Here is a 26,373-nt window from a genome sequence, read left to right as displayed (position 1 = left end):
ATCAGCAACCAAAGGCACAATCAATCATGTCTGAGCTTCTCTGTTATTTCTGGCCTCTCTCCAAAAGCAGCGAGGCCCGAGGCAATGAAAAATGTGTGTGCATAAAAGTTGACTTTATGATGGGTGCCTTCAGTTGAAACATATTTCATCACAGAGCTGTCTGCATCAAGTGGTGCACCGTCCCTTCACACTGGTAGCAATAAATCCAGCAGGATGAAACTAATTAAATTACAACTAAAAAGATCAGACTGAAATGTGATCACATTTTACATTTTACTCTGCCTTGCTTATATTACTAGTGGATTTATTGTTGCTATGGAAACAAGACAGTTGTTGATGTCTTTTATGTTTTTTTCTCTTAAAACTTTTTGCTCCTTTTGTTCTGCTCGTGGGTTTACAGTAATAAATCCATGATTTGGGCTTAATGCCAAAACAAGTGCGGATGCCACTGTGACATAGTCATTTTGGGGACTGTGCTCTCTCTCTCTGTTTAGGAGAGAAGACTGATGCCACTTTCATACCTGTCAAATAGATAAAAGCCTACAGCCAAAATGTCAAATTGTTCTTTAAATGTGGTTTGCATGAACAATACAGTGATTGGCAAAGAGCGTGACCTGAGCCAGTGATGCAGACATCTGCTTCTGAAAAAAGGATAAAAAGCTTGTCAGTATTTGAAGTATGTGTGTCTGTGTCAGAGAAAGGGGGTTAGGTGTCCCTGGTTAGCTCCCCCCAGAGCCCAAATGCTCATATATCACTGTTGTGTGAGACATTATTACAACAAAAATGCATGCTGGCCAAATAAGTCCCTGTTGGTTCCCGTAAAGGTTATTATTTGACAGATGCAAAGTTTTCACCCAACTATGATGTCAGTTCACTTTCGACCTCTGAAGTGTGAAAACAAGAGGAAGTGGTCTGAACAGGTTTGTTTCGACTGCTGACTGTCAATTTGGGACACATATTACTTGGTGAAAGGCAATCTGTTTTTTTTATAGGACAGTGTTTGTGCAAGTGTTCTTCAGTCATTTTAATATTCAGTTGGTTTAAAAATGAACGTTCCAATAACTGTCTAGCAGACCTGGTTACATCAATCACATGGTACTTTCTGTTTCATCTGTGACACATTAATCTTTTGCTCACAGTTTGACCTGGTGTCCATCCATCTTCATCGTCCTCCTTTTTTCTTTCATTTCACTGACTACATAGTGCTTCAGACTCATTCCTGATGCTAATTTGTTCACAGCTGTCATCCTACTTGTCATTCTCCAGAGACAAATGGGGTTGAATAGGGGGCTGAGGGCAATGGAAAGAACATGCACACTGCCAGGTAAGACGCCGAATCCACGCACACACAAGGAATAATTTACAGGTATTAAGAGGTTTCAGCTTTCGATTCTTGCCACATGCTTTTGCTCTAGCAACAGCAGTAAAAAATTTAACAAGCCTTTTTTTATGAGACACTGAAAGGGATATATGCATATATATTAAGTCACCAACTGGGCTTATTTAGGTTTACCAACAATTGCATTTCTAATTAGAAAGAGCCTGCACCACTGCTTGTCTTAATTATTTGTAGGAAGCCACGTGGCAAACTGCTTCAAAACCTCCTCATGGAAAGGGAACCTTTCTCCAGGAAGAACTCTCCACCTCTCCTGTTTGCTTGTAGCGCAGCAGCAGGCAGGATGCTCTGAGCTCTAACTCAGCTGGCGGTTGAATGACAGTGGAGCCAGGTCTATCCTTCAACTGCTTCCCAGAAAAACTCATTTATGCCACTCCTTGACTGTCTCTCTCCAGACCCAACTGGCTGCTTTCTTTGAAAATATCCTGCCAGGTTTTGCTCATTCAAGCAGGATTTTCAGCATTTCATTAAGGTGTTGAAATGTTCCCGTATTGTTCGACTTTATTGTGCCGGGCACGCCTAACTATTAACAAGATCACTCCAGCTTATAAAGCAGCTGTTACGAGCAATGTAAAAGTTTCCTTATGCAGAAACTACAATGGTCATTGTACAAAGCTGTCCACTCCAGAGTAACATGTCATCGAAAAGCACACGAAGAACAGCGCTACTCATGCTGCCTGTACGATGTTTCGTAGGGACTGTCACTATGCTTTCTGTTCCTGTTTTTCCTTTGAACTGTGAACGTCATTGCCTCATCCTGCAGTATTATATATGAGAAATGGCTTAAGGAATGAGAGCACAGATTCCTGGCAGGTCACATAAGAACACTCCATTCCCTGGCAAAGATGTGGACTTTTAGAGCTTTTTTTTTTTTTGCAGAGTTCGGTTTTTGTTTATTTTCCCGTAGCTCTCTGGACAGCCTTGGATAAAGTTGTGTGTGTTGGCCAAGGCCCTTGGTTCAACACTAAAGGACATGTTCTCATGTGCTGTTTCTGTAGCGAACACGGTGCTGTTGTCAGTGCTCTTTGGAGGATGTTATTTCACAGGTTTGGTGAAAATTGTCAAAAGCAGTCTCACTTTGCTTTACTTAATTTATTGATTTTGACAAGGTCATTTTGCCATTGCTGTACTTTTTGCACTGCAGAGTCTGTCTGTTTCTCAGTAAAATGTCATTATTATCTTTCAATCTGCAGCCTGCGTCCATCTTGGTGGTAGAGCGAGATACAAATCTAGACTAAGTTCTATTTGACACCTGGAGGAAGTGGTCAGAGTTAAAAGAGTGAAACATCACATTTTGCACCAAATTAAGCTGAAAATAACAGCCCGTGGTGTAAGGGTTTTTTGTCAGGAAATGAACACCCAACCTATATATAATATTCCACAAAGAGAAAAACAAATGTAAACTCATATTTTAAAACCCCTACAAAAAAGCTGCACTTCAGTATAATCTTCAAGACTTTCTCCACTTCAAGAATCCGTCAGTTTCATAGGATGAAGGCAGCGGTATGGAGAGAGAAAACAGCAGTTTTAATTAACAAGGGAGTGCGTTTTTGATTGAGCAAAGCAAACATTTATCTGGATTTTTTGTGGCTCACCAGTGAACATACAGTGCAGAAATGGTGAAGTCAGAGGTTTGGACAGCTGGGCCCCGGGGTAGAAGGGAGGATGTGGCGAGATTAGAAGAACCTGATTAACAGAAAACAGGCTGGAGAAAGAGGAATCTCTCTCCATCTCTTAATTTCCTTCACTTATCCCCCTTTTTCTTTCTCCATGACTTGATGCCATTCCTAGAGACAGAGACAAGGACAGGCCTCAACTCTCCTTCCTTTTTTGTTTTCGTTCGGGGGGATCTAAGGCCAGAGTGCATTGTTCGAGTGTTTTCCTTGGTGCTTACATCCACTGTAACATCAAACAGAAATTCAGATGGAGAACAAGGGACTCAACTTAGAATCCCCTCATCATAAAGTCATATTAAACCCGGGGGTTTTCATGAGCTATGCTGGTGTGTTTTTTTTTTAAGTTTGAGCTATAATTCTTCCGCTCTTCATCCCGTTGAGGGCCGTTTTTTTTCACCATGTACACACAGAGATGTGTGATGATTGGCAGGGTGGCGGAGTATTGTCTTTCTTATCTGCATTGGTATTACAGTAAATGCTTGCATGACTTCGGGGAAGAGTGTTTTTTTGTTGAATGTTCACTGATGTGAATGGATGAACCGATTGGTCAGAGCGTATTGCATTCACTTGAAAAAAAAATAATACTCTGTTTTTTCTGAGTAATTTATTTTTTGGTTAGTTTTTGAGTAATTTTTTTTCTGAATTATCGAGATACTTCAAACACCCGCGAGAACCTCCAACCTGCAAGTGACTCCCATGGACCTATGGTGACTGCTGCCCTCACATACATGCCCCTCTTCAACTATCTACTGTACCAGGTCAATTTTGCTATGTATATTTTGCTATGTCTAGCAGATCTGAATAGGCTTTCCTTCTGAACAACAGCTCCTAGTGTCTTAAACCCAGATCAAAGTAAAACTTGATTGAACTAAACAAGCCGGCTATGTTTGTTTCCGTTAAATCGAGCTCTCAATAAAGGAATGAATGCGTCTATTGTTTCAAATGCTCTCTAAACTCAGAAAAAGTTATTATTTATGAATTAATTATTCAGAAAATCTGAAAAAAATAACTCTGAAAAACCAATGCAATACGCTTCTGTATTTGATGAAACATGGTTTCCATAAATTTGCATTACATTCTGTCTCAGAGCTGGGGTGAAGCAAGCCCCAGTTGTAATGCACATCTGACTAAAACTGAAGAATTACAGACAATTGTCATTAATCAAAAGCAAATTCTCTTAAAGCACAATCTTCCACTGGTTTTGTCCCCAGTCTTTTCTAGACTGGTTCCACATGGTCTAGGGAGGCAGACTGTTAGTGAGTAATGCTGACTGGACAGCAGTCTCTGCATGGTGCAGCACTAGGCTACCAGATGTGTGTGTGTCTGCATCACTGATTGTTCCAACACACACACACACACACACACACACACACACACATTGCTTGACTTCTTTCCCAACTGGTTACTTGAAGGTATTTTACAAGACTTTAAAACCAGGAAACACAAGTATTTGATCCTGCTTTTTAACTGAGAAGAAAGCGCTGACCTCGTCTTAACTGGTCACACACAGTTGGCTCATGAATTTAATGAAAACTAATAAATTAGATTGGCAGAGTTGCTGCCTTTGGGGATGTACATCAACTTCCTAAAACTGCTCTTGGACATCATATGTGTTCTGCACATTTTCTGTACAACACAGCAACCATTAGGTTTCACATCCACTGATGGTAACTGGTGGTGATGAAAATGTCACGTTGTTTAAACCAGTTAATACAAAGCAAGCTTTTACTTTACAGCCGTTGCTACAGGGTGTTTGTCTCTGAGGCGTAAGCAGAGTGATTTTCCATTCTTAGACTGTTTCATTTGAATAATTTACGAGGCCCGAAGAGTTGAAGCTGTCCAGTATTTCCACAAAAAAGCCAAGATTATAGAAACGTTTTAAAAATTAATATTGTTTTTTTGCCCTTAGGTTCATCTTGCAACCGCTTGTGTGGGTCCCGACGCCCATGTTGGAAACCGCTGTTTTAAAGAGACCTCCTCCATTTCAACAATACGGCCTAATATGTAGTTAACTTGGACATTCCTCCTCACTGACTAATTGACTCCATTCTGCTTCTGCTCAGGTTCTTGGACATTTATATCGTACTTTAGTTTCTGACTCAGATTCACCAACAACGAGCAGAAAGCTATAGATAACGACACATGCTGCTCTCTTTATATAGACCCAAGTTTATGTTTTCACATACAGTCTGCTCTTTGGGGTTAGTGGTTAAAAATGTGTAGGTCAAAGTCTAAGAGGAAGTTGCTCAAGCACAAATATAAGAAATGTTAGTTGGGGCGGGGTTGGTTTTAGGTTTTTCTGGCACAAATAATTCTGTAGTGGTGATAAATGTTTACTGCATAACTTTATTAAAGATACCCTGTTATTCATCATCTTATTGAATAGCAATTTTTCCATCAGTCTGTCATATAATAAACATGTGAAATTAGGGCGACCGTCACACTGGCAAGAATAGCCACAGCTCAGCAGAGGAAGTTCAACAAATATCAACAGTTTGGCCGGATGTTTGCAAGGAAATTTGAATTAAGGAACTCTCAGAACTTGTGCCCATTTTAGTCACTGTAGCTTTTAACTCTGGACTCAGCCCTAAAAACACAAAAAGGTTTCCAAATGCCTAACATAACAGACATACCACAGTGCAAGATGACAAATTACACAGACAGAGAGAACAGTCATACATCATTGCATCAGATTTAGAGATCTGTGCTTTATTTGCCAAAGCGTGTCAATGGAAATTACAACCATCACGCACAAATGCTAATGGATTCTTCAGTACTTTATGTAGATGTAGTAGATATGTATAACTGCATTAAACACGGTGCACGGAATTGTAAAAGTGGTATGTTTCTACAAGCGGTTGTTCCTCTTTGTGAACCCATCAGTGAAGTTTTCTCATGATTGATGATATTCACTTCCTCTGGACCAAATACTGAAGACTTTTAAGCTGCTCTGATCAATTTTTCTGTATAAGGAATGGATCAAATGACTACCTGTAATGTGAAAGGGGTCATTCATAGTGAGAAACCCACGGAGACCTAACATAAGGTCCTGTTCCCATTTTAGCTTCTTTTAATTCATTGTTCTGGTTTTCTCGTCCCCAACTATTTTTGTTCACTCCCACAATGTCCAGCCACTGTGGGAAGCTGTCTTTTATTTTTAAAAATGCTCTAAAATCCCCCTGTACACTACCTTCAAGCACTAGCATTTAACAGCTGAAGAGCCAGATATTTCCGTAACGAGTTGGTGGAGACCACAAACAGAGCGCAACTTCAAATTATGGCTAATGTTGCTCTGTATGTGGTGGATTTGTATATAACCCATTCTCTGCTAACATTTATCAACTTAATAAGGTAAAATAAAAGTGGCCATAAAAAAGTTAAATTCAAAGTTGGTGTCAAAATATATTTTATAACATTTATTTTGATCACAGGGAAATAGTTTGAAAGGCATGAGTGCCTTTATATACATTAATATTACCCAACAGTACCCACAGCATTCAAGTCTCTTCTTTACCATCTTAATGCCAGGTTGTTTGTTTTTCCGTGCAGAACACACATCACAGTTCAATTGCACATCATCCAGTTGAACTCAATATAGTCCTCATCAGCTGATCCAACTTGTAAGTGTTCATGCAATTTGCATAATTGTTAAAGTACTTCAAAGTGCTCACATTAGAAACTATAACACACTTCGATGTTTGGGATGCTTAACACAAATGTCGGCTCAGTGCAGCCCACTGCCGACATTAGAGATGTGGCGGATTTTAGAGAAGGATGCCCTCTACTGCCCTCCACTTGAAGGTATTCCAGTCTTTTGGACCCCACTGCTCTCTCTAGAAGTCATCAGCATAGTCAATGTTTGCGAGGTGGTTTTCAGGGACTGTATAAACAGATTTACTCTTTTTCTTCCTGCTCTCCGCTCTCATCTGTGCGGAGTTTTGATTCCCAGAAAAGGACAGGTAGGCTGAGATGCTGTTCCTCACGCCGTAGCTCACCATGTTGTCATTGCAGCTCTCTGTGCTGACCAGCTGTCTCCTGTTCAGGGAGGAGATAAAAAAATAAAGGAGAACAGAGCATTTTAGTATTGCAATTGCAATTTTTTATTAGATTATTATCTGATTAGTGCTCAATTGTCTTTTCAAGAGCAAAATGTTTTTTGTTCTAGTTGGAAGATTTCATTATCATTTGTACTGAAGGTAAGATAAAAAGCGAAATTTGAATAATTCATGATGGGCTCCGGGAAATTATAATGGACAATTTTTACTATATTCCAGCATTTTATACACAAAACAATTAATTAAATAATTGAAAATCCAATCAACAGATTAATTGATGAAAAAACTATATTCTTACAATTGATCTTTGCTACTTGGACATACAGTACAGTACAAGACAAGGGATCAGTTACCGTGTGCCAGAATCATTATGCACTCTCATGCTGACAAAGCTGGTGAATGATAATCAAGCCTCTGTTGTACCTGTCTAGTTTCTTCCAGTCAAAGTTGCGTCTCATGACTACAGGAGGAGCTTCTGGGGTTGCATCTGGTGGCGGGGTTGTGCCCGACAGACAGGGGGAGGTTAAAGCACAGCATAGGCCATCTGCAAAGTCTGAAAAGGCAAGAATAGGGGAAGTAAAATACTGCTCACAAGGTTACAAATAAACACAGAACAAGGCAATGTTGCATAATTTACATTAGCCACTTTCCCACTCTATTGCTCAGGCAAACACACATGCCAGACTTCTGAAGGTGGCAAAGTAACTTAACTATTATAACAAATAACACTAACTCTTTTCTCACCGTGTACGCACCAGTGGTCATTATCAAGAATGTATATTGTATCTCGTTTCCTGTTTTGTTTCAGAAATGTTCTGTCAAAGCAGGAAATATATAGAGAGTCAACCACTGATAAGAAATGGTTCTATAATAAGAACATGATAAATTATTTTCAGTGCTTAACTGTGTGTGATTGCCTATTTGTGTGCGTCTGTATGGCCCCACATGTCGTGATGTTAGTTTCCGTTCAGTTTGTTTTTAGATCTATGTGTTTCTGTTTAGTTATGTATCTGTTTGTGCATCTACTCACCAGAGTAGTGGTTGATCATATCCTCGAGGCACTGGAAAGTGAGGCGAGGGGAGATGTAGTACCAGCTGTTTTCCAGTCTGAAGATGCGATAGTGCTTTACGATCCTGTGCTTCACCGACAGCGAATACAGACCTAAGGGTACGACACACACCACACGCACTTAACAATAAGTTTTCAATCACAACACCAATATGCTCTAGAAAACAAGCTCATAATGGTATGAGGTCATTGTACTTTTTCAGAACACAAGAGCAAAAACCTATAACTATTGATCCGCTCATACTGAATTTGTTGTGACAATGTGAAAGCAGAAGTAAAGGGAATGTGAGTTCTGTACTGTAACTTCCACCTCCTCCTCACATGTTTAGTCACTGTGCATTTTTGTATCATGAGTAAAGAGCAGTTCCAGATTGAAATATGGCCACACATAATCTGTTAGGGGAGAATCCACTCACAAGTAATTTCCCCATACATTTCTTTAAAGAAATACTTTTGGACAATATGCTTATTCGCTTTCTTACTGACAGTTAGATGAGCAGATCGTATCTGTCCGTTAAATGTAAAGCTACTGTCAGGAGAGCTTCTGAGCTTAGCTTAGTTTAGCATAAAGACTGGAAACAGGGAGAAACAGCTAGCCTGGCTCAGTACAAAGGGGAAAACAACAACAACAGCGGCTCCCCTGAAGTTTAACAAGGTTTTCCGAGGAGCATGTGCCAGATTATTCTCTGGCTTGGAGCGGTGACTCCAGGAAATCAGCAATATATTTATTTTTCAAAATAATCTTTTGGCTTGTTTTGTTGTTGTTGGGTCTTTAAGACTACTTTTACGCATTTTGTCTTTTCAGACAGATCCCTCTTCATGCTTTGGATCTGACTAAATCTTATCCAGTTGTACAGCCTGTCTTGTACCCTGCTCTCATCTTAACATCACAGTGATCTAATCTCAGTACGTGCTTACTTGTTGACAAGAATTTCATTTCCTAAACTGTAATCTTTACAGGAATCCACAGTTGAACCAAACTATCAGATCTGATTTTCTATCTATTATCCTGTAAGCAAAAGTACTCACCCCTCTCTCTGGTGCTCTCCCGCACCAGGAAGGAGCCCACTCTGTTTCCAGGTAGACAGAGCAGCTCCTCAGCCTTCTGCCTCTCCACCCCTTCAAACAGCCAACTGACACAACAAAACATATATAAACACTTAGCAGTGAAGTCTCATTCATATTAAAGATATAAGACCTTGCAATTAACATATACAGCTGTAACATCTAACACATAATTAGCGTCTTGTGTTACCAACACCTCCCGTTAACTCCCTTACAACAAAGAGACAACTTAGATAAAGTAGTGGGAAAAGATGCATGTGATTTTTTTTTGCTGTTGTCAATTTAAGTTCAAAGTAGGCCAATACTAGAGGATAGCGTCAGTATAATTTTGCTTACCCATGGTACACTTTTGCCACATGGCTGTTTGGTATGTAGTTCTCCTTTCCTGTTTGGACACAGCGAACTCTCCACCAGTAAGCCTCCCTGACCAACACAAACAAGCAAAGAGGAATCAACCACTGACCTTTTTGTGTGAGCACTTCTCTATGCTGCCAGCTTCAAGTGTCAAGTTACACGCTGCCCTTTCTTTTTTTGTTAGATTTTATTTCCTCAAAGTTATTTAAGATCTTCTGTCTACCAAATGTGTGTACAGATTGGAAAAGTGGACTGTTTTTAATCAAGAGTGCAAAAACATGATCGTACTGAGCAATGAGTCTGAGCTTCTCCCCCATCCTGTAGATGGGCTCGCTGATTTCAGCAGACGGGTAGTCCTGGAGCACCACCACCATGTCGTCCTCCAAACCTGCCAAGAACAAATATTTACAGCATTTACAAACACAGCCATATGCTGATACACAGACATCCTGATTTGGAAAAGTCCAAAGATGTCTAAGACCAAACCTCGGAAATTAATTTAGTTATTTTTGAGTGCAGCTTATCATGACATATCTGCTACCAGCAGACTGTTAACATCGCTGTGCATATTGTAACATACAAACATTTCTGGCAACCAAGGCGTCAGTGTGCTTCAGTGCTGTGTGAAGGAATAGTGCAAAAATATTCTCAGTGGAAATATCACACTTTTTAATGAACAAAGTATCTAACTGCTGTTTCTGACAGCATTGGAGAAAGCTTTGACTATGCACTCTCCAAAAATTGGTTACGAAACAAATTATGTAATTTGAAAAAATCTTACCCTTTACAGAGCTGTCATAATTGTTCTTTTTGACGTTGTCGGTGGCGCTCACACCTCGCATCATATTCCCCATCCTCCAGCCTGTAGTCGGGGCAGGGAGACAGATACACTGTGAATGTACTCCTCAACTCAGACCTAATTTTCCACTTGTCTACTTATCTGTAAGTTTTTATACCACTACACTTCTCTCTGCTGCTGCACCATGAAGTTTGTAACTTCCTATAAGCTGACCATTGAACAATATCAACTGGCAGACTCATTGCAGAATGGGGAAGCTGAGGCTAGATGCTATCGGACTCAATTTTCCATTGCAGTATCAAGTCCTGTGTACTCACTAACATTGATTAACAATATTAAATTCATGTGTAGTAAAATCATTTTCCCAAATGTAAAGTCATTTTATATAATTACATTACAATGAATCTAAAATATGTTCATTTCATCACATCCTGCCTGCGTGTCGCATATTTTTTGAGTTACATCACAGTGTTCAGTTGACCGGTATGAAGCAATAACAGTTCCTTCAACAGAAAAACTATGAGACTGGACACCTACCTGTAGGAGCTGTAGCTCGCCTGCTGTGATGGCATCAACTGTGCTGAGAGAGATGAGGGTCCAAACAAGACATCGTGGCAGCAGCAGAGTCCGGCACTAGAGAAGTACCATGTTCACAAGAGTTTACAGCAATGACCTGTCACAGGCTGTGGCGAAGACACTGCATCATGCACCAAACTCACTTCCTGTAATGAAATGAGGAAGAGGGCCAGCAAAAGTGTTGTTGAGACTCACAAAGCAGATCATGAAGGAAGTGGGTACACAACAGATGTAGTTATGTAGAGTAACTGAAAGCACTATTGAAGGCTAATGTGTTTTTTTTGTTAATATACGTAATTCATAGATGTTTTTATTCTGTGAATTATATGTCTAAATGTTTTATCTCGGTAATGTTCTAGTAGAGAGCATCAACTGTTCAATAACCTTTTATCTGCTGCCAATTTGTGTTGTTATGAAAAGTGGAAAGTGTGTGAGATAAAGATTAACAATAACAGTTTTGATAATCAATAAATCATTTGAGTCGTTTATCAAGCAAAAATACCAAGCATTACCTCATTTTCCATTATAAAGATCTGATGTTTTTCTGACTTAGTAATCTAAATATCTTTTGGTTTTGGACTGTTGGTCTCGGTCAGACAGAACAAGATATCCGAAGACATCATCTTGGGACATCAGCTGTTTTTTTTTTTACTATTTTCTGACATTTTATGGACTAAACAATTAAAGAATAAAACGTTCAGTATCTTGCATTTATTCACTTTCTTTTCTAAGAGTTAGATGGGAATATTAATTGCACTCTGATGCCTGTACACTAAATATTAAAGGTCCACTGTGTAGGATTTAGTGGCATCTAACAGTGTAGTTTCAGATTATAACTCCCTCGCTTCACCCTCCCCTTCCAAACACAAAGGAGATATTATGCTGCAAAACAGGCAAAGAACATAAGCACCCCTATCTAGAGCCAGTGTTTGGTTCTGGCCTACCATAGAAACATGGCGGACTCCATGGAAGGTGCCCCGTCTGTAGGTATAAATGGTTTATTCTAAGGTAACAAAAACAGAATGATTCTTATTTTCAGGTAATTTTATTTTATTTACAGGCAATGGACACATTTACATTTCCACCAATATATCCTCCTAAATGTTACACACTGGACCTTTAAGCTACAGCTAGCAGATTGTTAGCTTAGCATTCACTTCTAAAATGTACTAATCAACACATTATGTTGTTTCTTTGATCCTAAAAGAAACCAAAGTGTTAAAACTATATTTATTTGTTGTACAGGTGGTTATGTGCCACACTATTTCTTGGCTCTGACCAATTTTTAGGCAACTAGCAGAGACTCCAGGACCAAGTTATGATTCCTGGAAGATGGTAACTGCTTGCTGAAGCTTCATCTTTGCCTTTCAGACAGAGTTATGACCGTCTTTTCATCTAACTCTTGGCACAAAGGTGATAAGTGTTCTCACAGAAATGTCAAACTGCTCCTGTAATTGATTAATCAAATAAATAATCATCTGATTAATCTGAAATGATCATACTTTTCAGCCCTGTTTATTAATGAATATAAATAAAAATATACATTGTTACCATATTTTCATTGTGGAACAAGTTGAGACGTGAAAAAAGAAATTATATTGAGACACTTAAGTGGTCATGTGTGAACTCTTATTATAAATCGTAATTAGTGGCTGTGTTCATGATATAATTCCTCTTTCTTAATGACCATCAGACGCAAAGAAAAAGTTAAATATAGAAATATTTCTAAAATTACTTCAGATTTATTGGAACTGTTCTACATATTCTGTGAAGTTATTTTTAGTCAGACAGCTAGGTTGTTTGACACAGCGGACACTGCTGCCGTTTCAAATTAGGGAACATGTCTTTCTGAGACAGTTCATCACAGTCTGTATGACATGTATATCTTTAGATGTTCAAAGTTCTCTGTTTCAGGAATAAAAATGTATGCTATGTGCATACCAGTCTGACAAACTGTTGCTGATTTCACACACACATGTTCTGTGGAGAATTTCTTTGTAGTTACACGCGTCATGAAAAAACCTGTCTGAAGTTTTGTCCTGACTTTTCTTTCCCCTTTCACTCACAGATGATGAGTTCTTTCACTCCCTGTTTCACTCCTACTTGACCTTCAATTCATTATCTCCCACTCATTTCGGTTCTTGTAGTTATCTCGGAGATAGAGATATTTATAAAATCCCCATGTATTTCTTATCTCAGCTCCACAAATGTTTTTTATATGAATCACAGTATTTTATTTTTGCTAAGTCCAAACCTAAGCTAAAAATTTTTTACTTTTATTTCGACAAAACATACACCCTCAGTCAAAATATCAAATATAACAGCATATTTACCATTTATCAAGTTCAAACCTTCAGGAGTAAATGTGAAGCCTCAGATCACTGGTTACATAAGAATATTCCTCGGTGCCACTCATTATTATTCTCAAGATAACTTAGCTGTATTTTCCGTTTTAAAATCTGGATAAGACTGCTCCAGATCAATAGGCCTTTTTCCTCTGCCACCTTTCCTTTCTGAATGCGTAACATTGACACAGTAAAAACAAAAAACAGACACAGAGCAAGAGATCAGCCTCATTGTTAAAGTAAAATCATCTTAAAAACCTCTGGAGATTTTGAAAGTAGATAAATAGTGCCATATAAGCCCTTTTCCTATCTGCGTCACTGTTGAAATATTATTTGGAACAAAAAAGCACTGAGCTGGCAGATCCTTTTGTAACTTTGCTGTATATGTGTGAGGAAGAGAGTCCCTTCTGCGAGATAAATATTCCTTAGAGGAAATGCACAGGAGTTGTACGTCACTTTGCATCTGATTTGCAACTTTACTGCATTTTACTGTAAGCTGAGCCAAACAGTTGTAGAAAAAAAGCAGCTGCTGTGGCTTAGAGGGTGGTGGCTGCTGACACATGCCAGGACTCTAACTGTTGTGGCTGCAAAGAAGGAAGGAAGTCTTCATCAGCTTTAGATGAAAATAAATACAAGGTTAACGTGTAGCTTGTGTGGTGACAGCGTAGGGAGCTCAGTTTCAACTTTGAGAATAGAATATGCAACGTTTCCTGTGGCCGGTTTTATTCATTTTCAAGTTTTAAAGTAGATTTTGGTCGTATTTGTTGGTGGAAATCTAAAAACTATTTAACTCTAAAATATACAGTATTTAGGACTACAGAATTTCTTCACTCTGGAACATTTTCCTGCTTGATTACAAAGCTTTTTTGTTTTCTGTTTTTCTCTCTAGGTCCAGGCTCCTGTCAGTGACATTGCCAGGGCCATGTGTGTCTTTGAATGAGTCACTAGCAGACATAACACAGGTGAAGCTCAACCAGCTCAATGGACTCTTTGTTACATCGGGATGAGTAACATATCCCCCAAGTAGTTAGGTAATTCATCAAGACTAATTTTCATCTAAATTGCCTCTATTATTAACGTTTGTCTGAAATTGGATTAGGCTCGTGTTTATTTGGCAAATTACACAGATAACATCTTATAGGCTAGTACAGTTAAGAAAAAGGAAGAAATTAAATCATAAGGGGCATTAAGCTGCAGCACACCATTACCATTAGGTAACAGGTAAAACCATGAATTCAAACATTGTAATTTTCATAGATCCATGTCAACACACTCACAAATGTCTTTATTTGCAAAATACTCATAAAGGCAGTGTAGCGGGTGTTTGCAGGTGTTACGCTGGCTGTAAAGCTGATATTTAGCTGTCAGAGACTTTTTTTACATGGATAATTGTTAAAGAGGTCTGCATGATTGATGTCCCAGTGTTCCGTTTATAACACATGTTGGGGAAGTTAAGCTCGAACTTTGAAGATGGTCAATGATTTGTAAGCACATTTTCTGGGCACTCTTTCGCTGCCTCTCGTAAAGACAGATGCTCTCTGTCTGTGGCTTACGTTGGCCACAGTTGCCGGTGGCTGCTGCGTAGGAGACTGGATGTGTTTGAACATTTCAAGGAGAAGTGACTTCGACGCCCTCTGTCTAAAATTACAAAATTACTGACTGTTAGGAATTCCCATCATAATTTATTTTTTCTAGAAGTCTAAATCAAGCCGTGCATATATGGCTTTGAGGCTCTATGGCAGGGAGTGGAAGCAAAAGGTGAGTGTTGTTATAATGAAGCTTTCCACAGTTCCTCTTTTCCTAAAAACAATACACATTCCATGTGCTCATGCTGCTAGTTAGTCCTTATGTGGTTGCTGTGTTCTCTCACTGTAATGAGCAGTATCTAAATACAGAAGTAAGACTGACCCCACTGGACTCGAAACCACAGGATTGACAGGAACGGGGCGTGTGTGGGCTGTATTTGCATGTGTATGTATCTGCAGCATTTTTAGCCACAGTTTTATCCACAGACTTTGTAGGGTTGGAACACTTAAAGCCAAAAATACTTACATAAAGGACTCCAAATCCTTCCATCAGTTAGTCTATAATCATTAATGTAATGTGGTCACTGAATTTGGGTCATTCATGTATCTGGAGCATCTTATCCACTAAACCATCCATTATTGCATTCCTATGAAATATTCCTTGCGAATAATCTTCTGATGAATTTCGGCAGCGGTGTTATTTCTATTTGCTTATTTTGTGATTTAAAATAACTATAATAACATAGCATATTACCCCTGAACACACTTCAGCAGAATAATTTTGGTGATTTTAATGGTAACATAATTGGATGGAATTGCATTAAGAAATCTGAGCCTGTACTTGCAAACCACTGCATCATTATAGCAGAGTTTGTGAGAAGGGCGCGCACAAGGCTGAAAAGCTGTCCCCTGTTTAGTCTTTTCTGGCAGGGAAGCAAAAGCAAAGTCGGTGGATCAACAACAACAGCTTTTAGACCTGGAAACCTTTTCCAGACCTGAAACATTCATTCCAGTCTGTTCCAATAATGAGACTTGAATTAATAGCTTTTTTTTCAGCTGTGTATAGGAAAATATTACTCGTTAGAATTACATCACTGACATTAATGTGAACCGCGACCACCATTAAAAAAATCTAGTACCGGGCCATGTGATGGCACTTAGTTAAGTGGTGTTACTTAAGAGAACTGTGGCTGGACCCTCTTGGCAAAATAACTCTCATGAAGAAAAGCTGCAGTAATGAATAACGCAGAAGCGGCCCTGTGATACCACTCTTCCATCTCATTCATCTCATCTCAATCTTACTCATTTTTGATATCATTTATGGTCTGCCTGTTTTCAGCACTAGCCATGTAATGTATTTGAAGTCTGTAATTATCTCACTATATTGTAGTTTGCATTGTTTGTGGCGGAGTCCGCCATTCTGGCGCTGGCCTTAAATTGCCTTCACATGCACAGGGAATTCACAAGAAATGGTGAATGTAATCCAACATTATTGTTTTTAATTTTATATTATTGATATTAGTCTCACTGGTTACTGTTCACTCTCACACAGCGATATCTGAGTTGTATTAATTCACTGCTAATGCAAGCCCAACATTTCCTACTCCTGCAGATTCACATTAAAAGCATACAATAATGTGCGGCTTATACTGTGAAGCAGGTAACGCTTTGTTTGTGTCCCTGCAGTAGGCACTAAAGCTAATAACACCTATGAGTCTGTTTGGTTTTGCTGTAAACAGTTATACCAGTTGCTCTTCTATTGTAATTCTAACAACAAAGAGATTGCTCGAGTGTTTCAAATTCCACACATCCAGTCTTTCACTTCTCCAAACCCAATCCCTGATGACTTTGTCACACGGTTATTTTCTCCGACTTAAAAAAAGCCCCCCCAGGCCACAGGACACATTATACAACTGTTGGTATATAAAATCTTTGGAGAGCCCCTTAAAATTCTCAAAGTCAGTAAGGTTGCCTGAGGTTTTTTCAGGACAGATTTGACATAATGCAGCCATTAGTGGATGAGGTGCAGTCTTGCACTAATTGAGTCATTAAACTAACAAGTTTCCCTGCAGAGTACTCCCCAAAGGTGTGCTCTGTGAAGAGGGAAAGTGTTCCTAATGTCAGGGTGTCATTCAAGCTCTGTTATCAGTGATTCAATGAGGCCCACCTGTGTATTCTGGCAACCCTGCCCTCGACCCCCACCTCCACGTGCACGCTACACATGCACACAACAAGGATAATGCCAGCCTTCACATCCAGGGCTGGGTAACTATCGGTTACCTTGCCAGCCAGCTCTGCCAAGCCCATAATGAGAGTTTGCATCAGTGGACACAGTCGCTCTCTTCAACGCTCCAGATGGGAGTTTACCGTTTACCGCTGCGTCATCATCTATTACCCACTCATTACAGGCCAGCGAGCTATTTTCATGATGCATATTTTCACTGTGCACCTGTGAAAGTACACCCACCCCCCCTACAAACATACAGGAACACTGCTGTTTTTAAGACATCTAAATTCCCAAAAAAGCCCTAGAGCCAGATCTGATAAAGACTTTAATGCTGTTGTCAGCTTTGGTGTAAGCATGTGTTTGCTCACTGGAAACCTGTAATGAGTGATATGTAACTGTGTGGAATGTAATAATTCACAGTCCTTAGCAGATAATGTCATCTAGATGCCATGTTAGCTGACTTCACTTAACAAAAGGTTATATTTTCATTTTACATTTGCCACATGTTCAGATTGTTAACTTCTTAAACTTGTTTTAAAAAAATTTACTTCCAATAATATTTTCCCCATTCAGCTCAGCTCAGATGTGACACAAACCCACTGCACTGATTTTAGCTGGGCCCCGACTAGGTAATGATGGTACATTTTCAAGAAAAGTAAATCCAAGCAACTGTTACATAATGAAGGAACTTATTTTTCCACTGGCTGGTTTTCCAAATCATTCAGCTCCTGCTGGCTCTCCAGGCAGATCGTTTGCTTTATTACTTTTCTGAGAAATAATCCACAACGGAACTGTGAAAATTAAATGCCAACCATTCTTAAATTTACAGTCCATTTACTGTGTAACCATGGCTGTCTAAGCTTGCTGGTTTACCAGAATATATAGATCCTGTGGAGGATGTAGGATGTCTGTGGAGAAACCCTCAACACACAGGCTCACACCGGTGTGTTTGATGTGAGATAGAACATGCTGAAATGCAGACATAGTCATACACAGCTGGTAAGACTCAAAGCTCCTTTATGTGTGAAATAAATTTATTTTTTTAGTGTTTGGAGGCAAAACCTCAGAGCATATTTTCTTTTGTCTTTAAAGTGAGACCATGTAAAAAATGAACAACACAATCCTCCTTTTACAAATGAAAAGTTCAATTCATAAGCAATAAAACACAGCCTTGTTCAGTTTTGCTGCTCTACTTGGTCTGGTATGGTGGCAAAAGTCAGCTGAGGTTAGGGAACTTTTGATAGATACTGTTTTTATTGGTTCAGGGACTTTATGACTCTTGATACACTATGATTTAGCACTTGTTATCCTGTTGTTGACTGATTGCTTGAACTATTACCTTTTGAGTTGACCTCAAATGTGAAATCTTTCGTGTGGAGCCTCATAATGCAGCTTTAATGTGCAGAAGGAAACAAGTTCAAGTTCCTTCCTCCATGGATGTGCACTGATAGTATTCTCTGGATGACCTTTCACTGTTTCTACTGACACTAACAGTTTTAAAAAACTGCACAGTTGTGCATTTAATCCATTCCAACCGAAAACACTAAAGCTTGATAGGTTTTACAGCCAATCCATATTCCATTTCTGTATTTTGTGTGAGGGATCAAATGCTTCCTGGTGTTCCTCCCACTAATGTAACCATCGCTGAATACATGTAACGTGATTCCTGTCATTTCTCTCGTTCCTAACATTCCTGCCTGATGTTTCTAACTTTGGAATTCACCTTGTCATCTGTGTTCAAGAACTGACCAGTGCTCACTCATGTTCCTTCATCAGAGTGCAGAATAAGGTGATTACATACCTATTTCTGCAATCAAAAAGTGGTTGTATTATATTTGTTGAGATGTTCTTTAACTTTACCATCATCCTTTTCACTCAAGTAGTTTATTTTATCTCCAAAATAATGCATTAAAAACTAATTCAATATTTATTTTGTTAGAACTTGGGTTTTTAAGGTCAAACCGATGCAAACTGTGAGGTGCTTTAAAGGGCAAAGACTTTGCCCATGACTAGAACAATTTGTTCAGATAAAACATGAAACACTTGAGGCCATGCTTCACCTGTCAACATGCACCGAGGAGAATGTGATCCCGGGTCACAACTATATACTGACTTAGTGTCTAACTATTAAACTGCTATGTAGGAACATATTTCATGCTCGAGTGCAGACACTACTGCAGAGACATCCACCATGTGCAGGTTGTGTTTCATCCCAAAGTGAAATTGGCCCTCATTCTCTCCCATTACCAACTTCACAGAGCAGGAAAGGTCAAAGGAAAAAGACTGGAACTATCTGGGATGATTGCTGACAGCTTTGCAGTCCTCATATATATATAAACAAGTCTGTGGCGTAAAAGGAAGCGCTGTCATACCGTCTCACTTTCAGCTGGTCCCTGCAGGTTTGGAGTTGTGATTGCGTAAACCAGACAGACATTTAAAGTGTGGTTTTCTGCTGTGGCGGATTCTCCAGGGAAATGCTCAGCTTTAAATCCCGTTTATGGCTTCACTTCACTTTCAGAAAATCCATTCAGCCACGATGGCTCCAAGATCCCCCCTAACCTTTTGAATTTCTCAACAGATGGAGCAGATAAGGCAGATTTTTTTCCTCTTCTACTTTTCCTTGCACTACTGATGGTGCATCTGATTGTTCTTTCTTTTCAAGCCTATCAAAAATTAGACATGTGCACAGAGACACTGAAATGCACAGTAGCTTTTCATCTAAAGACATCCAAACTTTGGGTTCTTTCAGAAATGTGTCATTTCCAACCATCAACCTGATTGTATCAGAGTGAAAGCAAATACTTACAAAAGTGTTGATGATTGATTCCATGAATGCTGAGGGGATTAGCTGCCGATATAAGATATCTGGCATTAAAGCCTGAGAATGCCTGAAAGTCATTTAGCCCTGTCAGTCATTTGGATATGCACAGGATCCAGGGGGGTTGTGATAAACAGCTGCTGAAAAGCCTTCGCAGAGACCTGATCTTTGTGCTTTGTACCCATCTGTAAGTCAGATAGCACCTTGCTGCAAGTGGAAGCTTTTTAAAATCACATGTCCTGAGGCTAGGCCTTTAGAGATAGCAGGTCAGCTAGGATAAATACACTAAAACAAAGCATTCCTACAGTGGGATGGGCTCATGCAATCAAGAAATGCCAGGACCTCAACAGATCAGCCATTTATACCCAAGATATATCCAAAAACAGTCACATGTTTGTGTTTTTGGAAAGTGCAAATCAATGTCTACACAAAGCTAAACGGAACTGGAGCTAGTGTTTGGTTTGAATTACAGCCAAAGCCATACTGAGCTGAAATGTATACGCCTCGCTGCGCTGCTTATTGTGGATTCACACACAGATGCTCTAAAAGATGGCTTTTGTTAAAAGTCATGATCTTGAGAGCAGTTGGGATCTCGCAGCATCCTAAATCCCTCGCTTTGTCTACATGTCACCTTTCGTCTGCCCAAAGCTAAACAAATGAACAAAGCAGCACCAAAGCTTGATGCAGGCACAGTGTGTCAGGCTGACAGGGAGCTCCATTACAGCGGCCCCTTAATTCATGCAACATGAACCACAGCCTTTGGAGAAGTGTGTGTTTCGAGGCACAGATGTTTATACATACACATAGGCACTGATGTCCTATTGCACATCCTCTGACATTATCGCATACATACTCGCACACTGTAAAACTGGATAATGCTTGTAGGCAGGGACAGTACCAGCATGTGCAATACATTCATGAGGCATGCATGGGCCTGGACTTAAATACTATAATCACAGGATATGGTTAGCTTGAGGTGAGGTATTTCAACTATATTTATACAGATGATGCATTTGATAACTTGAAACTAAGCACAAGACTGAAATATTCCTTTAAACTAATGTTCTTTGTCACCTGGTGTTAGTGTCTGAATTCTTTACTCTTTCTCAGGTTTTACCTGATCACGATCAAGAAAAAAGGACCAAAAGAAATTGATTTCATACTAACTGTAGTGAGAATGTCTGCCATAAAATGTGTCACCAGCAGCTTTTAAGCAAACTTCAAACAAACAAGAGGTGAAACCGAATATAACTTGAACTAAAGATTAGCATTTTGCATACTTCTATTTAGTTTAGTACGATCCTGATTGATCTGTTATTGTCTTGGTTGGTAGCTGCAGACAGTTAAAGGGCTTTTATTAAAGGAGATCTTTGATAGGAAAAGGAAATGTCAGACAAAAATGTTTCACAAAAGCTATAAATCTAAGCCCTGCTGGGTCAGCCAGTGGAAACAGGCTGCTAAGAGAGAATAATGATAGTCTTTAAAAGCCTTTGGTATAAATCATTTTAATCATAAGCAAATTACTGTTCAGCTTTTGGCCCTGGTATGTGTACTTGTGTGTGGCAATGTCTGCATGCATTTTCACATCCAATAATTGACTGTGTATGTGTCTAGCACACCACTTTTCATTCAAAGTGTATTATGCAGACAACAGCATTGAGCATAAAACTAAAATTGTTTCTGGCAGGGCCATGACTTAGTAAATGATTGCAAGATGTGGGTTTTTCACTTAACAACAAAAACACAAGCATGAATGGAGACTTGTTTTTTTTATATAAATATCTCTCTTGAAGAACTGTAAGTTACTAAAGGTGGATGATCATTTACAATGTTGTGCAATCTGTCAGAGAAATAATACATAAATAATTACATAATAAATCAAAAGTTTAAATGGCTAACAGAGTGGAACACAACTTTGTTTGAACTGTACCTGTGTGCTGTTGACTCTACCAGGCCAACAGTGTTACAGTTAAGTGGTAGACAGTGTTAAGAATTGCTCGCTATTAAACTGCTCCGAGTTCATGCAGGTTTCTTCTATCTGTGGAGCCCAGCAGATGTTTTCCTCAGTCCATGAGTCTCAGACCACAGCTATATAAAGACAGTCTAATTACTGGACTGGTCTGAGAACCGCCTGCCATGCCCTTTCTCTGTCACACACACAGATACACACAAACAAACAAGCCACTCATATAGTTTATGCATGAAGGCATAGGCTACATATGGCTCACAGAGTTCAATCGAGTTTAAGGGAATAGAGATTTATGTAAACACCCAAATACGCTTTCTTGCTGAGAGTGAAAGTTTCTATGCTAATTTCTGTACTGTGAATCTGAAGTATATGTAGCCAGCAACCGATTAGCTTAGCTTAACATACAGTCTGGAAATAGGGGGAAACCGCTAGCTTGGGTCTGTCTGATGTAACCAAAGGCTTTGTTTACCTACCAACACCACTAAAGCTCAAAAATTAACATGTTATGGCTCATTTGTTTAATCTGTGCGAAACACAAAGTATAAAACAACACGTTGTGGTTTTGCAGGGACTATTTTTAGCAGTGCACAGTCACTTCCTGAAACACCCCCCCCCCATTAAAACCACAATGTGTCGTGTTAACACTTCAGTTTTTGTTCCTGAACAAACAAAAACAAGATATAACCTTTGAATTATTGAGCTGTAGAGGTGCTGGGAAACGGATCTGGCTAGTGTCAAAGAGAGCAAAGCTAGCCATTTCCCCTTTTCCAGTTTATGCTAAGCTAAGCTAGCCATCTGCTGGTGGCATCTTAGAGTGTAGACATGAGTGTAGTGGACTGTGTAAGGGTTATTGTCTGATTTAGATATTTTACTGTTGGTTTTATTGTAATTTAAATTTAATCTAGATATTCTACTGATATCAGCATATTGTATTAATCCTTGCACTTAAACTTTCAAACTTCCCTTTAACTACCGTCAGTATGTTTTTGCAGACTGATAGTTTTGATCCTGAGCTATTTCAAGCCTCAGAGAAAACACACACTGCTGTTTTAAGCAGTTTACAGTCTTTTATGAGTGCACTAGCCGCATACGAGTGATGTGATGTTCAGAATTTTTTTCCCACACTAGTGGTGTACTGTGAAGGAACTTTTTTTTATGCATCACCTCAGCAGTTTTTGGTCGCCTCAAGGTGTTGTAAATTCATTCTCCCATTCTAAGGAGGATTACCAACTCCACTTGACTTTGAAGCTCAAAGATTTCCAAAACACGGTTTGACTTCAAGGCTTCTCTGTGAGTTGAGAGGATTTTAATGAGGGGATTTTCAGTTTGACCAGCTATGCAAGACTTGAGTCATAGATGGTCGGCTCCCGTAATCAGGCCATCTATCACACTTTAATACCTAGAGTGTTTTACTGGCTCCTTCATTCTCGTGGGACAGATACAGCGCGGTACTCAGGGGGTGATGAGTTTTATTCTGCCATATTACAGGAATGTGATACAAGAGTCTAGGGGTGAACACGCTAGTATACGGGTGATACAGTGGGTCGGCGATTAGTAAGGTTGATCTCAGGTTCGATCCCATGTATGTGTGTATTTCTACCCTGATCAAGTGGACACTTTTAACTCACCATTGATATAAATGAATGAGTGATGAAAAAGTGTCTACACTACAGTGTTCCCTGCACTCCACCCAGTGCATGATGGGATATCTTCAAGGCCTGAAGAAAATGAAAGGAATATCGTTTTGGAAAATACACTTTTCAGAAAAGACCAATAGCTTACCACTGTTGTGTCTGTCCACAAAATATAAAGCTAAAACAAGTGTTTAGCTTAGCTTAGCAGAAAGTGGTGGATTTAAGAATTGAATTCATACACTAGCGCTCTTTGTTTCACTCTCTGTTAAGCCATTTCCTACAACAACTTTTAACTTGAATCATTCAAGGACACACGTGCATTAAATGAGTTGTTGGAAGCTTTAGCCTAATCATTTCTCTACTCCATGCTGGCTTTGAGAGGTCCCTTCTTTACAGAACTTCAGTGATTGGGGACAAAATACACAATCCTCCTGATTCTGTGCATAAATATTTTTACAAAACAAGCCAAAGCCAATATGAGGGTCAGTCTCAATTATTCAAATCAAGTGGGTATTAAAATCTTTTTAGTGTGAAATTCCCTCATACTGCACTTGGAGCTAACTTGTTCTTCACTTGAGTATTTCCATTTTCTTCTACTACACTGCACTCAGAGGGGAATATTGAATATATCAACACCCTGAATTGAAGTAGGCTGACAAACTGAGCCCTGTATCCACTTCATGCAAGAGCAGAACAGTAGTCGCCTCAGACCTGGCTTTCATTTTAAAATATTTTTGCCAAATGCAACAGACACATGAAGAACACTCACAGGTTTGCACATATTCTGTTGGTCCATGTGAAGCTGTGCAGTTAACACTAACTAACGCTATCGTTATCAGACCAGAAAATGGAGGACAGATGCTGACATGAGCATGAATGGTACCACCTGTGGTTTGAAATCTTTCTTTCCTGTCTCTGATGTTTCAGTGGAGGAGGGCAAGGCCTTTGGTGTGTGAGACAGCCAGTTTGTGACAGACGAGTAGAGGAAGGATTAAAGAGAGAAGAAAAGAGACAGACTGTGTGGGTAATACACAGAAAATCAATGTTGAATGAAGATTTATAAAGATCTTAGCTTCTTAACATCACAAACGTAGTACCCAGATCACTGCTAATGACACACATACACACACAGTAATGGGTGGTATTTTTGTGTATTTTGTGTTTAATCATGTTACCATGTGCAGCTGAAACTGTGGCCATATTGTTAATGTTTTGAGTCCAAATTGGCTCTTTGTTTGTGTATCAATGAAAACACAGACTGCAACTGGATAACTACATACATCCAAGCCAGAGTCTAGATCATACTGTATTAATAGTACATCACAAATTGATTTTGTATACAGAGGGAATCATTAAAGAAGTCAATCAGCTATGGGAAAGGGAATCAAATGAGGTTAATGAAATCCTCATACTGCAGAGAATAGGATCAAATTTGAACACTGGTGCTGTCTTAATTACACTAAAAAAGAAGGTTATATAACATTTCTACATTTAGTCACAGAGTGTCCATGGTTTGCACACATCTGAAATAATCCAAACCTTTACAATAGGAACACTCACTTTAGGAATTCAACATCACAAAGGACATAAGGACAAAATCTAATACAAAGAAAAGATACAAAACCTTAAACGGCACAGAGTAGGTAACACAGGTCTGACCAAATATACAGATGAACTGAACTGAACTGAACTGAGGTGAATGGAAATGGATTGAAGTGGGACAGAGAGAGAGAGCAACAGAGACAGAGAGAGTGGGTTCATTGTGCTGCGGAGGGGTCGGGTCGTCCCAGTCAGAGCAGAGAGAGAAACGCTGCTCAGATCAGCTCAGAGGCTGACAGCTCTCTGACAGGAATAAGAGGACTGCCTGTAAATAATAGGGGTTCAGACCTGGGGCACCTTACTGCTTGACAACATTCTCATTTCTGATCTATCACTCTCTATCCCTCTCTCTCTGTTGCCTATAGTGTCTAATTCTCATTTTCAGTGATATTTTCAGACCAGTGACATGAGACGTTCAGCAGAACTGAAATAAAAGATATTTTCCATATGGTTAAATAGCAGAAGCACTCTAAAGTGAAATTCTGTTGGCCCCCGCCTGTGTCGTCTCAAAGAAAAACATTCACATTTCCAGGGAAAATAGAAGGAAAGCAAAGTAGCAGAGTTTGAGATAGATGACATCATTGATTTAAACTGAACATCTGTGGGCCAGACACAGACCCAGCCTTAAAAAAAGAAACTGTAGGTATAAGGTAGGCTACCTGTATGGTATATTTATTCACCGCTTCTGAAAACAGATGCTTGTTTCAACAGTTTGTGTGCAGGTTCAGATAATTCTTGGAACAGCTACGGCTGAGTCATTTGAGGTGGAAGCAATGTGGCCTTAAAGAGTGTGAAGATGAGACCAGATGAGGTGAGCTCAGATAAATGAAACATCAGCGACTCTTTGGGGTTTGATTAGAGAGCAACAGTCCTTAATCAACGCTACTCATCAAACCAAGAAGCCTATGTTAAGATGTATATCGCAATTCAAGGTATTAAATACAACACAGTACACAAGGTTGAAGAAGCAGCATGACTCAGATTTTACCATTGTGTCATTCACAGCAGCATCTAAACCAAATGTGCAACATGTGCAAGACAATCAGTTCACAATCGAGCTCACTGTGACAATGTGATAAATGGTGGTGTGTAAGATTACATTCCCCTATGTACTGTGCCTTTAAAGAGTTACTGGCATGGGTGGAAGAGTTATTCAGATGCTTTACTGATGTAAAAGTAGCAATGCTACACTATGAAAATACTCCATTACAACAATTGACAATATTACTTAAGTAAAAGTAAGTATTATCAATAAAATGTAACAC

The 26,373-nt window shown here is 39.3% G+C and overlaps 1 protein-coding gene across 1 annotated transcript; it reads right to left on the bottom strand.

Annotated features, from left to right (window-relative positions):
- Nucleotides 1-5,760: 5,760 nt before the first annotated feature.
- sla1a (Src like adaptor 1a) lies at nucleotides 5,761-11,125 on the bottom strand. Its single transcript, XM_051390443.1, has 8 exons — nucleotides 10,952-11,125; nucleotides 10,397-10,477; nucleotides 9,904-10,003; nucleotides 9,598-9,684; nucleotides 9,226-9,329; nucleotides 8,158-8,289; nucleotides 7,551-7,680; nucleotides 5,761-7,107 (listed from the first exon to the last, which is right to left on the bottom strand). The coding sequence occupies exons 2-8, from the start codon at nucleotides 10,467-10,469 to the stop codon at nucleotides 6,906-6,908; spliced, it is 828 nt and encodes a 275-aa protein (XP_051246403.1). The 5' UTR covers nucleotides 10,470-10,477; nucleotides 10,952-11,125; the 3' UTR covers nucleotides 5,761-6,905.
- Between the last annotated feature and the right edge of the window lie 15,248 nt (nucleotides 11,126-26,373).

Source organism: Dicentrarchus labrax, unplaced genomic scaffold (genome assembly GCF_905237075.1).
Source record: "Dicentrarchus labrax unplaced genomic scaffold, dlabrax2021, whole genome shotgun sequence".
Classification (NCBI taxonomy): Eukaryota; Metazoa; Chordata; class Actinopteri; family Moronidae; genus Dicentrarchus; species Dicentrarchus labrax.
This window is presented reverse-complemented; position numbering and strand designations above follow the sequence as displayed.